Source organism: Macaca fascicularis, chromosome 20, assembly GCF_037993035.2.
Source record: "Macaca fascicularis isolate 582-1 chromosome 20, T2T-MFA8v1.1".
Lineage (NCBI taxonomy): Eukaryota > Metazoa > Chordata > Mammalia > Primates > Cercopithecidae > Macaca > Macaca fascicularis.
In genome coordinates this window covers 64,635,814-64,652,774 of record NC_088394.1, presented here as the reverse complement: position 1 = coordinate 64,652,774, position 16,961 = coordinate 64,635,814, and the positions used below count along the sequence as shown (strand labels likewise).

General features: G+C 43.2%; 1 protein-coding gene across 22 annotated transcripts in view; it reads right to left on the bottom strand.

The window, feature by feature from the left end:
• Positions 1-1,438: 1,438 nt before the first annotated feature.
• The window catches only part of ZFP90 (ZFP90 zinc finger protein), a 40,839-nt gene continuing 25,316 nt past the window's right edge, over positions 1,439-16,961 (bottom strand). For 9 of the 22 annotated variants that reach the window (XM_015443074.3, XM_005592356.4, XM_074027488.1 and 6 more), the window contains 3 exons: positions 12,778-12,904; positions 12,334-12,429; positions 1,439-5,568 (listed from right to left, as the gene is read on the bottom strand). In XM_015443074.3, the coding sequence (XP_015298560.1) occupies positions 3,914-5,568; positions 12,334-12,429; positions 12,778-12,904 (1,878 nt within the window). In that variant the 3' untranslated portion in view covers positions 1,439-3,913. Of the gene's footprint in view, positions 5,624-12,333; positions 12,430-12,777; positions 12,984-16,961 lie in introns of all 22 variants that reach the window. The other 13 variants (XM_074027495.1, XM_074027494.1, XM_065536725.2 and 10 more) reach the window with 4 other exon arrangements.

The following is a 16,961-nucleotide window of genomic DNA, read 5'->3' as shown; positions in this document are numbered from 1 at the left end:
GAGAATTTCTAGTCTAGGGTATATACTTCCAAGTGGTATTGCTGAGACATAAGATATGCTTAGCTTTGATTTTACTTGATATTGCCAAATTACTCCCCAAAATAATTATACCAAGTTATCCTCTTGCCAGCAGTGTATAAAAGTTCTAATACCCCTCTGCCAGATTTCTCAATTTTTGCCAGCCTAATTGGTATGAAACAGTACTACATTGTTTTATTTTGTAATATTCTGACTTTGAGATTGAGCATCTTTTCATTTACCTGCCAGTCTTCTTTTGTCTAGCAATCAATCTCCACTCAATTGCTCACTTAAAACACTGTATTAAGTACCTACCATATGCCTGGCATCAATTAGCAGGGTAATAAAAAGAGCTACCGAAACAGACATGGACTCTTGCCTTCCTGGAACTCACCATCTAGTGTAGGAAAAAGAAAACCAAATAATCACAAATACAAACTGTGGTAACATGGAGGACATTAACAGTAATCTATGAAAATTTTTAAAAGGGAGACCAATGTAATTGAAATAGGAGTGTCAGAAAAACCTTTCCTGAAGCACCATTTGCATTTTTAACAGATGAGTAGGAACTAACCACCTTAGTATTTTTAAAAAGTGCTCAATCTTGAAGTCAGAATACTGCAAAATGAAAAGCCTATTGCAGCTATAGAAAAATCAAGCATCACTACCATCAATATGGCTAAAAGTGCAGAAGTCTTTTCTCATCTTCCATGGAGGTGTGCTAGATGCTCAGGCAGATACAAGTATATCGTACATATTTCAGGTTTCTTTAATGCAAGCAACAGAAACATAAAAAATTAGCTTGAGCAAAAAGGAGAAATTGTTGGGACTGATGGGGAGATCCCTGAATCCCAAGACCTTCAGAAATTGAGCCAGGTCTAAGGACATCAGGAAATAGAAACAAGAACACCATCATGTCAACCTTGTCCTCTCCTACTTCACATCTCCGGTAAGAAATCAGGTTCCAGGAAGCTCTAGGCCTTTATCTTTTGGCCTAGCAACACAAAAGACCAAAATAGAGCTCCTTCCAGCTCTATTTTGAAAAAATTCTGGCAAAGGACTCTGATTAGCTGAACTAGGTCTCATGCCTGCCCCTAGAACTATCAGTGAGCCCCAGGGACATCCTGACTTGGGTTCCTACAGTCAATACAATAGATTGTTACAAGAGGAAAAGGGGGAAAATGCTGGGCAAAGACAACAGCTACCACCACACCGCTAACCAGAAGTTATAAGGATTGAATGAAATGACAGATGTGAAACACTTAGCACAATGTCTTTAAAGTAGTAAGCATTCAATAAATGGTAGCTATTATTAACTCACCTGGCTGTGATGAGTTTAGCAGTTAGTTCCTCCTTCTTGGTGCACCACTCTTTAATCTTAGCCAAGTTCTGAAAATTGAAAAAGACAAACTGACTCCCATTCAACTCAGAACGTTATTTATTGAAAGAATACAATGATGTTACAAAGATGCATTTCACATAGCCCTAAAAAGCTGGGTATCCATAAGTGCATGATGCATGGCTGCTGGGACTAAGAAAGTCTTCTGGTCAATGAGCCACACATATGTCCTGGGCTCCCTCCCTGTCAATGAAGATGTGCTGAGGTTCAGAGAGTGGTGGTTGGATCTAGGCCAAGCTGCAAACACAAACCAGTGGTCTCCTTTGGGTCTTCCGGAACTAAGTTTTTATAAACTTCCCTAACAGTGGGGGCAGCACTCAGTTTGTTACAATTCATGCCATTCCTGAAAGTAGTCCACTATGGGGATCCCCAACCAACCAGTAGCAAAATGAGTTCCTGACAGGCATCCTAGCCAATCAGTAGGGAGGGTCTGGGTAGAATTACCCATTGTCAAACTATGTATCAGACAATACAAGCATGGCCTTGGCATTGTGTGTGAGCTAATCATGGAGCACCATAAACAAGGTTTTTTGGATGGTCAACATCTCAGAAGGGCAGATCTGCCATGGAATATTCCATTTTGCATCACAGAGGATAGGCTAATTGAGCTACACATACCACATTTCAGCCCCCATGCACATTTTTTTCCCTGCAAAGAATGAAGAATACTTGGGTGCTGCCACATGCTGTCCATGATGAGAGAAAGGCAATGGATCCTGCTGTCTGGCATGCAAAGAATCCAGTAGGAAAGGTTCACCATCAATACCACCAATATCATCCTGCCCCACGATTCATAATCAGGGTTGGGAAAATTTATCTATCTTTGGGAGGCAGCTCTTGTGTAAAAGGAATCAATGTCCAGTTGTGCCCAAATTGGTCTGCATGGTCAATGTCAACACACCAACAAAGGTTCTGGAAATTCCTTTAGGATAGCCCATGGGAGTCATTAGGGGATGGGGCAGACCACTGAAGCTTAGCTGATGCTTTACTAATGGAAAAGCATTATAGAACTGAAATAAGTTGTGTGTGTGTGTGTGTGTGTGTGTGTGTCTTGCTCTGTTGCTCAGGCTGGAGTGCAGTAGTGTGATCTCATCTCACTGCAGTCTCCACTCCTGGGTTCCAGTGATCCTCCCACCTCAGCCTCCTGAGTAGCTGGGCCTACAGCTACATGCCACCAAGCCCAGTTAATTTTTGGATTTTTTTTTTTTTTTTAAGAGATGGGGTTTCACCATGTTGTCCAGGCTGGTCTTGAACTCCTGGGCTCAAGCAGTCTATCTGCCTTAGCCACCCAAAGTGCTGGGATTACAGGTGTGAGCCACCATATCTAGCCAAGTTAATTTTTTTAATGGTGAAATATTTTCTTTGCACATAGAATGAGCCAGTGCATGTTGTTTCTCTAAACCGAGTAAAAGACAAAAATTATGGCAATGGGCAATTAGACTTATACTTTTCTGCAATAAAATTAACAGGGGAAAATTCTCCTCTTAGTTTTATGTTGTTTTCCCATTGATCTGATACTGTAGGCTTAAGGCAGTGCTTTTTCATGGGCATGCCATAAAAAGTACAATAAAAGGACTTAATAGTTCTGTAAAACTGGTATATGTTAGCTGAAAGTATAATTGTAACTGGGAAAAGGGAAAAAAGTCACTAGTAGTTCAACTCTCTACAGTTTCTGTTAAATTGTGGTTTATAAGCCTCCAAGAAGTTGCTTTAAATAGTTTGTGATAAATTTTCATACATTTTGCTGCCACTTATGCTTTTAAGAATTCCCAAAGTGTCCAACCCATAGGTGCTCATTAAATGTTTGTGTATCTGATGTATCTTAAAATTTATTTTAAAGCCCTGAGTCCGAAAATACCTTTTCACTGGCAAGGCCATGGGGCCCCAAATCCAGGAAACCTGCATTTTTAACCCAGCTTTACCTTTATGGGCTGTATCATACTGTGGAAACCACTTCACATCTTTGGCTTTCAGTCTCTTCATCTGTACAATGAAGTGGTTGGGCTAGTTGATCTAATTCTTTGAATGGTGCCTTCCTGGAGTTGGAACTGGTTTCCACGGTGAAGTTAACGTAAGAGCTACAGCTGAGTGCAGTTGTCAAGCAATTTTTAAAATGAGTTTTTGTCATTACTGCAGGAATTTATTTTTTAAAAAAGCTGTTGACATTGGGGGTTATAAGCCAAGATGTTGAAACTTGACGATCTCCTGCATACATATATTCAAAAGCTTTATAAAGTCCAACATATGGGCATTTCATCCCCAATCAGCTACATATGATATATGTAGTTGTTTTTACACTAGTCTGTAATCAGATCTGAGAATGTGTCTTTTATTTATATTAAAAAATCTGTTTACTGGCAGTTTTCTCCACACACATCATATAAACACACACATAATTCATTACATTCCCAAGCTCTCTCTCTAAGAATCCTCTGATCCTGAATCAGAACAACATTTTAGCTAAAGCATTCTGCAAATTCCTTAATTTCACAGTTCCTAGAGTTTATTTCGAGTATGAATTCTCTGGTGTTTAGTAAGAGCTGAACTTCGGCTGAAGTTTTTCCCACATTCCTTACAAGAATAGGGTTTTTCTCCAGTATGAATTCTCTGATGATCATGCAGGTTGGTTTTCTTTCGAAAGGCTCTCCCACATTCATTACATTCATAGGGCTTCTCTCCAGTATGAGTTCTCTCATGCTGAATGAGGGATGAACTTTGACTAAAGGCCTTCCCACAGTCAATACATTCATAGGGTTTCTCTCCAGTGTGGGTTCTCTCATGTTGAGTAAGCGATGAGCGTCGACTAAAGGCTTCTCCACACTCATTACATTCATAAGGTTTTTCTCCAGTATGAATTCTGTGATGCTCTATGAAACTTGTACTTCTTTTGAAAGCTTTACCACATACATTACATTGATAGGGTTTCTCTCCAGGATGAGAAATAGCTTGCTGACTAAAAGCCTGCTCACAATCATAGGGGTTCTCTCCAGTATGGATCCTCTGATGGTCAGTAAAGTCTGTAATGTGACTAAAGTCTTCCCCACAGTCATTACAATGATAGGATTTCACTTCGGTAAGAGTGCTTTCATCTTGAGTGAGAGATGAATTGTGCTTGAAATCTATGCTGTAGTTATTGCTTTGGTAAGGTTTGCCTCTCTTATGAATTCTCATATGTTTATAAAGGGATGGGCTCTGACCAAAAGCCCTCCCACATATGCTACATTCAAAAGGTTTCTCTCCAGTATGAGTCCTCTCATGTTGGACAAGGGAAGAACATCGACTAAAGGCTTTCCCACATTCCTTACACTGGAAGGGCTTCTCTCCACTATGTGTGACCTCATGTTGAGTGAGGGATGTGCCATGCCTAAAGGACCTCCCACATAGATTACATCGATAGGGTTTCTCTCCAGTGTGAATTCGCTGGTGTTGAACAAGGGAGGAGCTGCGCTGGAAGGCTTTCCCACAGAGACTACACTGATAGGGTTTCTCTCCGGTATGAGCATTCTCATGCTGACCAAGAGATGAGCTATGCCTGAAGGCCTTTCCACACACATTGCATTCAAAGGGTTTCTCCCCAGTGTGAATTCTCTGATGCTCAGTAAGCTGTGTCTTCCAGAGAAAGGTTTTCCCACAGTCAGTACATTCATGGTGTTTCTTTCCGGGATAAATTCCCTGATCTGTTCCATTAGGGAAAGCTCCGTCTCCTTTATGAGTTTTCTCATGTTTAGTAAGTGATGATCTATGAATAAAGGCTTTTCTACATTTATCACACTTATAGGGTTTCTTTTTTGCAAGAATATTATTCTGATTAAGTAAATCTGCATTATGTTCCAAATTGCTTCCAGGGGTCTCACATTCACTAGGCCTTATTCTTGCAGGAATGTTCAGTTGTGTAACCAAATTGGTGTTCAATCTCGAGTTTTCACCAAATTTACTTTGCTCAAAACTTCCTTGTGGTGTAATTATTTTCTTCTGGGTGGATGCCTCTGATCCCAGATGTCTTTTCCAGTTTTCCTGTTGCCTGTTTAACTGGCTGCTAACATCCCAGGAGTCTTCTAATGTAGCATGTGAGAGATCATGTGTGCAGTGGGATACTTCTGATACATCCTGCTGCAGATGTGATGATTTAACCTCAAGCCTGGTCTTCCAGTCTGAAAGAAATCCAGAGTACAAAAGTCCCCTATTCCTTCCTGTTGAAACAAACTGCTAGAGTAGGAATGAAGAAAGAGACATAAGTTACACATGACTCTGTTTTGAAATTAGTCCTGTATCCTGGGAAGAAGACCCAAAATGGAGAAAAGGAAGAGTGAAGAAATGATAGTGAAGACTGAAGATCCAGAGTATGTGGTAAGTCCAGAGAATGAGGAAAGCCCATCTAGGAGGGCTGGTTGGAAAATAAGGAAATAAGTGAGCAGGACTGTGTTAGGCACAGATAACAAATGGAACAGGATCATAGTCCATCTTAGGATCCTATATGCTCTCCATGACTCCTATCCTTTTATAAACCACCACAAAATCTGTCTTTCTAATATATCCATTTCATAATTTCCTTACTGTCAACTCGGAGGTTCCAGGTCTCCAAATGCTGCAGAGAAAATCTGTACCCAGTGACATAACTGAAAAGATTATTTGAAATACTGTATTTTCTCAGTTTGTAAAGTATAACCCTTGGAGATCAAGGAGGTCCTTGATCAGGAGGCAAATCATCTTTGTCTTTACAACCAGTACTGTGGTTTTCATCTTTTTGAGCTCTGGTTCTACACTTATTTTTTTAATTTATTTATTTTTTTTGTTGAGACGGAGTCTCGCTCTGTCGCCCAGGCTGGAGTGCAGCGGCTGGATCTCAGCTCACTGCAAGCTCCACTTCCTGGGTTTATGCCATTCTCCTGCCTCAGCCTCCCAAGTAGCTGGGACTACAGGCGCCCGCCACCTCGCCCGGCTAGTTTTTTGTATTTTTTTTTTTTTTTTTTTTGAGACGGAGTTTCGCTCTGTCGCCCAGGCTGGAGTGCAGTGGCTGGATCTCAGCTCACTGCAAGCTCCGCCTCCTGGGTTCATGCCATTCTCCTGCCTCAGCCTCCCGAGTAGCTGGGACTACAGGCGCCTGCCACCTCGCCCGGCTAATTTTTTGTATTTTTTAGTAGAGATGGGGTTTCACCGTGTTAGCCAGCATGGTCTCGATCTCCTGACCTCGTGATCCGCCCATCTCGGCCTCCCAAAGTGCTGGGATTACAGGCTTGAGCCACCGCGCCCGGCCAGTTTTTTGTATTTTTTTAGTAGAGACGGAGTTTCACTGCGTTAGCCAGGATGGTCTCGATCTCCTGACCTTGTGATCCGCCCGTCTCGGCCTCCCAGAGTGCTGGGATTACAGGCTTGAGCCACCGCACCTGGCCTGGTTCTACACTTATTATCTCCCTTGACCAAAAAGGATTTATTTCAATCTGCCTAATAAATTGATGTTTAAGTCCCTGTTTTTACTTCAGAACACTGATATGAGCAAACTGATTAATTTTTAGGGTTTAAGAATAAAAACCTTTAAAAACTAAGGGCAGAGAGCTTTTTGGAGTAATGGAAATGTTCCATATCAATAGGAATTTGGGTTAGGCAAGTGAATGCATTTGTCAAAATCAACCGGATGGTACATATAAGACTTGTACATTTCACTGTATATAAAATTTTCTTTTTTTTTTTTTTTTTTTTTGAGACGGAATCTCGCTCTGTCGCCCAGGCTGGAGTGCAGTGGCCAGATCTCAGCTCACTGCAAGCTCCGCCTCCCGGGTTTACGCCATTCTCCGGCCTCAGCCTCCCGAGTAGCTGGGACTACAGGCGCCTGCCACCTCGCCTGGCTAGTTTTTTTTTTATTTTTTAGTAGAGACGGGGTTTCATCGTGTTAGCCAGGATGGTCTCGATCTCCTGACCTCGTGATCTGCCCATCTCAGCCTCCCAAAGTGCTGGGATTACAGGCTTGAGCCACCGCGCCGGGCCTAAAATTTTCTTTTAAAACTAAAAAAAATTGAATTCTAGTTAATGACATACATATTAAAAGTATAGGGGTGAAATGCAATTATGCCTGCAACTTACTTGGCAATGCATCAAAAAGTAAGATGGATTGATAGATGGCTAAAGAAATACATGATAAAGCAAATAAAACAACATGTTAACAAAGCAAATAATATAATATGTTAACAACAACAAATGTGATAATCTTGGTGGTAGGTATGTGGTATTGACTGTAAAATTTTTTTCAACTTTCCTATTTGAAAATTTTCATAATAAAACGTTGAGAGAGGAAATCAGAATAAGGCCCTAAACCCCAAATTCCTTACCCTGCAATAAGAATCAACTCATAGCAACTAGCAAGATCATCTGAATAAATTGCTGGTTGATGGAAAAAAAATAAAACGACTTTAAATGTAGTTCTGAGCAAAAGCCTGAACAAGTGTTTAATTTTCTTTTTTTTTTTTTTTTTTTGAGACGGAGTCTCGCTCTGTCACCCAGGCTGGAGTGCAGTGGCCGGATCTCGGCTCACTGCAAGCTCCGCCTCCCGGGTTTACGCCATTCTCCTGCCTCAGCCTCCCGAGTAGCTGGGACTACAGGCGCCCGCCACCTCGCCCGGCTAAGTTTTTGTATTTTTAGTAGAGACGGGGTTTCACTGTGTTAGCCAGGATGGTCTCGATCTCCTGACCTCGTGATCCGCCCGTCTCGGCCTCCCAAAGTGCTGGGATTACAGGCTTGAGCCACCGCGCCCGGCCGTGTTTAATTTTCTTTATAAGACACCATAAAACATTATCAATTTCATAATTAAGAGCGTATTAAAAACAACCATTTTTCTTTGATATAATAGTAATATTATTTCTCTTTTTTTTTTATTTTTTTTTTGAGGTGGAGTCTCACTCTGTCGCCCAGGCTGGAGTGCAGTGGCGCTATCTCGGCTCACGGCAAGCTCCGCCTCCCGGGTTCAAGCGATTCTCCTGCCTCAGCCTCCCGAGTAGCTGGGACTACAGGTGCCCGCCACCACGCCCGGCTAATTTTTTTGTATTTTTAGTAGAGATGGGGTTTCACCATGTTAGCCAGGATGGTCTTGATCTCCTGACCTCGTGATCCGCCCGCCTCGGCCTCCCAAAGTGCTGGGATTACAGGCGTGAGCCACCGCGCCCGGCTTAATAGTAATATTATTTTTCATGAAATAAGCTTATATTTAATAACCTATATTTTGTTTTCCTCAAATTATTTCCCATGACCATTAAATTATCTATATTTAAAAAAAAAAAAAGAATCAACTCAACTCCTGAGGGCAGAAAATGCCTTGTAATTTTTTTAAGAATCGTTCTCAGTGGGACAAACCAAAAATGTTTGTTGAAATGAATAAATGAGAAAAGTTCTCTTGCTAGCCAGATTTCTTACTGATCAATCAAGTATGTTCTGATTGCTTTCTATATGCTCTGCCACACAGATAAAATATATAGAAATACCATAATAAACAGAGCTTGAATGGAAACAAGACAATCTTTTGGCAACTAAGAAAGGGTAAAACCATCAGATGGCATATTATTAAATCTGAGTTTTTATAGTGTAGATGATATAAATGATATTTGCTGTCAGGAACGGAATAAATAAACATAAATAAATAAATAAATATATATATCTGGTCTCATGGATTAGATAGATCTTGAACTCAAAGAACAAATGGCTTTGGATAGGCAGAATATATTGCCTAACAAGGGAAAAGATATGCTACTTAAAGAGAATATTAAGAGAAGTTCAACCTAAGGGGATCTGTTTTAGCAGGAATAGAAAGATAATACTGGAAGTATGAGAGGGAACTTCTGAATCAGGGAGTTTCTATTTCCTATGGTAAAGTACAGACAGTAATAGCAAGGGTTTGTCAGAAGTTTTAAGAAGATAAAGCATTAGGCTGGGCATAGTGGCTCATGCCTGTAATCCTAGCACTTTGGGAGGCCTAGGAGGGCAGACTGCTTGAGCTCAGGAGTTTGCAACCAGCCTGGGCAACATAGTGAAACCCTGTCTCTATTAAAATACAAAAAATTAGCCGGGTGTGGTGGCGTGCGCCTGTAGTGCCAACTAATCGGGAGGCTGCAGCAGAAGCACTGCTTGAACCCGGGAGGTGGAGGTTGCAGTGGGCCAAGATCATGCCACTGCATCATGCCACTGTACTCCAGCCTGGGTGACACAGTGAGACTCTGTCTCAAAAAAAAAAAAAGAAGATAAAGAATTAAAATCCAGTGGCTGGGCATGGTGGCTCAGGCCTATAATCCCAGCACTTTGGGAGGCTGAGGTGGGTGGATCATATTAGGCCAGGAGTTTGAGACCAGCCTGGCCAACAGGGGTTTTAGTAGAAACCCCATCTCTACTAAAAATACAAAAATTAGCCAGGCTTGTTGGTGCGTGCCTGTCGTCCCAGCTACTTGGGAGGCTGAGAATTGCTTAAGCCCAAGAGGTGGATGTTACATTCAGCTGAGATCACACCACTGCATTCCAACCTGGGCGACAGAGTGAGATTCTGTCTCTAAACAAATAAATAAATAAAATCCAGTGTAGTTCAGCAACTGACAGAGTGAGATTCTGTCTCCAATAAATAAACAAATAAATAAAGTCCAGTATGGTCCAGCAACTGATGAATAATTAAACAAAATGTGATATATCCATACAATGGAATATTACTCAATGGTAAAAAGAATGATGTACTGATACACGCTAGAGCATGATTGAACCTTGAAAACATGATGGTAAGTGAAAGAAGTCAGTGCCATATTATATGATTCCATTTACACAAACTATGCAGGATATACAAATCCATAGAAATAGAAATTAGATTAATGGTTACCACGTACTGAGAGGAGTGGGGAATGGGGAGTAACTGTTAATGGGTATGAGGTTGCTTGCTGGGTGAAGAAAATGTTCTGAAATTAGACAGTGTTGCTGTTTGTACAACTATCTGAATATGTGAAAAAACCACTGACCTCTACGCTTTAAAGGGGTGAATCTCATGGTATGTAAATTATACCTCAATAAAGCTATAATTTTAAAAAGATTTATAAAAAGAAAAAACAGAGTGAGCTATTCCAACTGGGAATTACAGCAATCTAAATTTGGGACCTCAGCAGTGGCTCACACCTCTAATCCCAACACTTTGGGAAGCAAAGGGAGGAGGATCGCTTGAGCCTAGGAGGTCAGGGCTGCAGTGAGCTGTCATAGAGACATTGCACTCAACCCTGGGTGACAGAGCAAGATCCTGTCTCAAAATAAAAAATTAGGCTGGTGTGGTGGCTCACGCTTGTAATCCCAGAACTTTGGGAGCCAAGGTGGGTAGATCGCTTGAGCTCAGGAGTTTGAGACCTGCCTGGACAACATGGTGAAACCTCATCTCCACCAAAAATACAAAAAATTAGCTGGGTGTGGTAGTACATGCCTATAGTCCTAGCGACCTGGGAGGCTGAGGTGGGAGGATTGCTTGAGCTCGGGAGGCAGACTGCAATAAGCCGAGATCACACCACTGCACTCCAGCCTGCGTGACAGAGTGAGATCCTGTCTCAATAAAATAAATAAATAAATAAATAAATTAATTAATTAAAGATTTGGGCCCTGGTTTACAGTGCCACCAGTAGAAGATAAAAGGCAAGAAAATCTAAGCTACTTCTCATAGGAAGAAAATAACCTGGGTTGGAATAAAAGACTAAACTAATTAGGGTGTCCAGCCTGAGCAATTAAAAATTCATTGGGTTCTTTTTTTTTTTTTTTTTTGAGACGGAGTCTCACTGTGTCGCCCAGGCTGGAGTGCAGTGGCCGGATCTCAGCTCACTGCAAGCTCCGCCTCCCGGGTTCCCGCCATTCTCCTGCCTCAGCCTCCTGAGTAGCTGGGACTACAGGCGCCTGCCACCTCGCCCGGCTAGTTTTTTGTATTTTTTAGTAGAGACGGGGTTTCACCGTGTTAGCCAGGATGGTCTCGATCTCCTGACCTCGTGATCCACCCGTCTCGGCCTCCCAAAGTGCTGGGATTACAGGCTTGAGCCACCGCGCCCGGCCAAAAATTCATTGGGTTCTAATAGGCAAGGGCAGAAATGGGAAATAGGCAAGGTAGCAAAATATACTGGCAGGGGATGAAAGGTGATGAATTTAGATTTTATGTATTTAATATGAACTACGTGACTTCTGAGAAGGATAAAAGTAACTCAGGTACAAATAAGGAAGACTTCTGAGTCTACAGCATAGAATAAAGAGCTGCAGCTACCAGGAGGCAGGTACTCTGTTAAGGAGGTAATGAAGAAAGGGGGCTAGAAGGCAGGTTCCTTAAGGCAGAGTCACTTAGGGAGAAAAGCAAGAAAAGCTAAAGACCTAAAGCTAAGAAGCACTAACAAGCAAGGAACTGGGAGAGGAGGATACTACAGGAACTGTGGAGGGCGGTAATGAGTCAAATCAGCATGAACATGAGATGGAAGGAAGATGGTGGCAAGGCACGGAGTCTGAAGGTAGGTTATGAAGGGAGAGAGAATCAAGGAAGGCTGTGGGTGTTTCCTGTAAGTCTGGGGCATCTGACAGTGAAAGCAGCAAGACTAAACAAGGAAGACATGGGGGGGTGCAATACAAGAAAGAGATATGGGAGTTCAATGCAGGGAAGAAATACGGGAGTTCAATTCTGAATGAGTAAGAGAAGGGATCTCTAATGAAGGGAATCAGAGGCCACCAGAAGAAAAATAATCCAGCAAGAGCAGGGGCACCCTTTTGAAGAGCAGAGTCCTACAAGGTGTTGGCCAGGCGATGGCTTCGGCCTCCTATGCAGATCTAGGAAATCCCAAGCCAGCTGCTGGAGGGTACCTTCCCCTCCCTAAGCTGTACCTCCCCCTCCCTAAGCTGTACCATTATCTGCATTAATTCCTAATGCCTGACTCTCACTCATTTACCTGGACAGAAAGGTCTTTGGATTTCTCCCTCTGATATCCATGGCTCTTCTCCTTGCTCCAATTTGAAGATCACCTCTGGCTTGGAAACTTGATATCCTGCTCATGGGTAAATACACAAGATTTGGTTGTTTGTGCAAGTGGACAAAGAACCCTCCTAAGGACAAGTCAGTACTAGTCCTTGATCCTCAGGAACTCTGAAGGAAAAAAAAGGTGCAACTTAAGGAGTCATGCAATCAAATTGCCTATTTCCAGTTTTGCAAAATAAAGACCTTTTACCTAAAGAGCAGGCTCAAAACCCCATAAAGCTGGGTCCCAATGAGATTAACAAACTCTGACCCCTGAGCACCCTGGTCACAGTTACCTAAGCTCTGGGCACCACCACTATAGCAACCAAGGAAGGAAAGACCCATCAGCCGGAAAGACATTCAGAGAAGTGGTCCTTACCAAGAGAAACCAGGTGGCTATAGTTCTCCAGCATCACATCCCTGTATAAGCTCCTCTGAGCAGGGTCGACGTGGTACCATTCTTCCTGGGTGAAGTCCACAGACACATCTTTGAATGTCACTGATTCCTGTAAGATCACATTCCTGCTCAACTGGGGATCAACCCCACAAATGTTCTGTGGCAATGCTGGGAACATAACGTAGGATCTATCAGAAGTGGTGATCACACATTTGTTAGACTGAGGAGGCAATGTTGGGTTACATAAACTCGCTGTTTACATAATTTTGTAAAGGATCTAGTATGGCAGGCAGGAAAGTTATGAGGGGCAATTTGTCCTGCAAACCTGTATCCCTACCTAGCTATCTTCTTGGTTTCCTTCAAAGCCAAGCCTTTTTATACAATCACCAATTCATTGCTGCCTATTCATTTTCTTTGTTACAAAATCCAAATACAGTGGGTAGTAAAAAGTGACGACTTTCCTTTACCCCCATAACCAATCCCACTTTACTTTCCAGAAATAACCACTCTTAATAGTTTGGTGTATACACAATGTCCCTTGTCCATGTTTTTCAACACCCCACCCACCCGCTCAACCACACTCACACCCCAACACAGAATCTTGTTTTATGAAATACCACACATATTGTTCTACAACTTGCTTTTTGCATTTAGCTGTGTATCCTGGAGATCTTTGCATAGTGCAATAATTGCACCTTATTGAACTGCTTCATAGTACTCCACAGTACAGCCGTACCACAGGTACCTACTGATTAAAACCAACAACACCTCTCTGTATTAAGAATAAAATGCGGCAGGGCACAGGTGGTTCACACCTGTAATCCCAACACTCTGAGATGTCAAGGCTGGCAGATCGCTTGAGCCCATTCACTTCCTTTGTTATAGGAGCCCAAGAGTTTGAGACCATCCTGGGCAACAGAGCAAAACTCCATCTCTATAAGAGATCAAAAAATTAGCCTGGCATGGTGGTGTGTGCCTACAGTTCCAGCTACTCAGGAGGCTGAGCTGGGAGGATCACTTAAGCCCAGGAGGCGGAGGTTGCAGTGAGCCATGATCATGCCATTGTACTCCAGCCTGGATGACGGAGTGAGACCCTGTCTCAAAAAAAGAGAATAAAATGCAATTCCCTCATGGCTCACCAGGCTGTCGCATGCTGATCTTGATATTCCTTGACTACATCAAACTTGTTCCCACCCCCACCCTCTTGTTTGTTATTCCCTAGCCTCCTGCATCTCCACAATAGTTAACCAGTTATTCAGGCATCATCTCAAGCATGGCATCCTCAGAAAGGCTGCCTTAGCACCTCCACTATCCATTGCATTACGTGTTTAATTTTCCTGCTAGTCCAGTTATCTCTCACTGCCCAATTCTTTCCACCTCTCAAGAACATAGCAGATTCCAACAGAAAGAACACTTGTGCTTCTAGCAATGATCAGAGACATTAGCTTGTTACCTTATTGTCTCTCTCCCCACTGTAAGCTCCATGGGAATAGGGACTTTATCTATCTTGATCACAGTTACATGCCTGGCACCGAGACCAATGCCTGGCACATAGTGGGTGCTTAAAAAAATACTTGCTGAATGAATCAATGAACTAGTCCCTGTCAGCAGGTACTGAGATTATTTCCAGTATTGTGCTATTATAAACATTACTGTAATAAATATTCTTTGTGCAAACATGCTACGATTTCTCCCAGCTCGCTAGCTAAAATTACAATGGCTAGGTCGAGTCTTTCACTGCTTCTTACCCTATTCCAGTCACTTCTTCCTCCACCATCCCATGGACACATGGCTGGCTGAGGTGTCCCATGCCTCCCAATCGTCAGTTCTGATGCTTGTGGGCTGATTGTCTAGAATCACTTGGCCTTGTTAAACCATGAGTCACCTGTGACCATGGCCTCCTTGAGCTATGTCCCCCCGACCTTTTTTTTTTTTTTTTGAGACGGAGTCTTGCTCTGTCGCCCAGGCTAGAGTGCAGTGGCACAATCTCGGCTCACTGCAAGCTCCGACTCCCGGGTTCACGCCATTCTCCGGCCTCAGCCTCCCGATTAGCTGGGACTACAGGCGCCCGCCACTGTGCCCGGTTAATTTTTTCTATTTTTAGTAGAGATGGGGTTTCACCATGGTCTCGATCTCCTGACCTTGTGATCCGCCCGCCTCGGCTTCCCAAAGTGCTGGGATTACAGGCGTGAGCCACCGCGCCCGGCAGGGTCTCACTCTCTCACCCAGTTTGGAGTCCAGTGGCTCAATCACAACTCACTGCAGCCTCAACTGCCTGAGCTCAAGTAATCCTCCCACGTTAGCCTCCAGAGTAGCTGGGATTACAGGCAGGTGCCACCATATCTGGCTAATTCCTGGTTAGGCTTCTGTCTCAGAAAGCATATAATAAAGTATGGAACAGACGATTAGTGCAAAAAGACATTGAAAGCAGAACTGAGTTAGCTGGAGCAGTGAGGGAAGGCTTCAGAGGCTTCAGCTTTATTCTGTACCCTTCTCGTTTGCTTAGGTATAGCTGAACTGGATTCGCTCAGATTCTTCAAGGGTATCATTCTCTCCTCCCATTTCCCTTAGCTAAATCCATTTCATATTTCAGGTGCTGGTTAGCACATCTCCAGTGAAGTCTCCTGATCCCCAGCTGGAGAGTCAACCTCCCTATCATGTGCTTTAAACCACTCTGCACACCTACCATTATTCAAACAAACCTCCTCATCTATTTAATGCTTGTTTTCCTAGTAAAACGGTACATATTATGAGGGCAGGGATAATACTTTTGGTTGTTTTTTAAATTCTACACACCATTGTCCAGCAAGTGCCTGACTCACACTATGCCTCTGTTTCCTGAATGAGTTGAGCCTTAAGGAGATGGATGAGATTTGAATATTAAAGAAGGCAGGCATAGCCCCTTAGTTGTGTGAGGTGCATGACCACATCCACACACCATACTAGCTCCTCTGCCCCATATTCCTGTTCAACACTTGGCTGTGTCCCTGCAGGAACAGGGGAGGGTTGAAACTGGGGCCATTTTTCTGACCGACTAGATACTTACAAGGTGCCTGGCTTTACTATATACATTGTGGCAGACTAAAAATGCAAAAGAAAAACACTGCAGTCCTTGAGTATGGTTCAGTTTATTTTAAAAGCGTTATTTATTAGAGCACAATATGAGATAATACACAGTAAGGTGCGGTGCTGCAGGCACTCAAAGCAGGAAAGACTGGGAGAGGGAGAGAACACTTCAAGGTAGGTTCTGTACCAGGTCCTAAGAGGTAAGTGCCATCTGCACGGAAGAAGAAAATGTGGGAATCCAATCCAGGGACTGGGAAGCTTGAGAAGGGAGGCTGGTCTTGGGAGAGGCATGGCCAGCAAGGATAAAGGCGTTGGACCAGCCATTTTGAGATAAGTGGTGAGAAGTAAAACCTTCTCCCCATTGCCTACTCTACCCTCTAGACATATTGTCTCTTTGGTTTAGTAATAGTCATTGCCCAACCAGGACTCCTTTGCTTAACTGGTTCCTCATATTTAACATATGGCCTCATGGTTTCTTTTGTTTTGTTGTGTTTAATAGAGATGGGGTCTCACTATGTTGCCCAGGCTGGTCTGAAACTCCTGGACTCAAGTGATTCTGCCACCTCGGCCTCCTAAAGCGCTGAGATTACAAGTATGAGCCTCTGAGCCTGGCTGGCCTCCTGGTTTCATTCTGCTTTCCCAAAGATTCTGTACTCAAGGTGAAGAATGTGCTAACCAGCAAGCAAACATCTGCTCCAAGCCGCTCATCACTTCTTGCCTTGACAGGGCAACCACTGGCCTCTGTTCTTTAATTATTAATCCCACTCCCCCTTTTTTTCCCCTGGGCACCATCAGAGTTACATCAAAACACAAATTTGATCATGTTCACAAACTCTTCACTGCAGCCGGGCCGAGTGGCTCACACCTGTAATCCCAGCACTTTGGGAGGCTGAGGCGGGCGGATCACCTGAGGTCAGGAGTTCAAGATCAGCGTGGCCAACATGGCAAAATCCCGTCTCTACTAAAAATACAAAAATTAGCCAGAAGTGGTGACGGGTGCCTGTAATCCCAGCTACTCGGGAGGATAAGGCAGGAGAATCACTTGAACCTGGGAGATGGAGGCTGCAAGGAGCCGAGACCATGCCATTGCACTCCAGCCT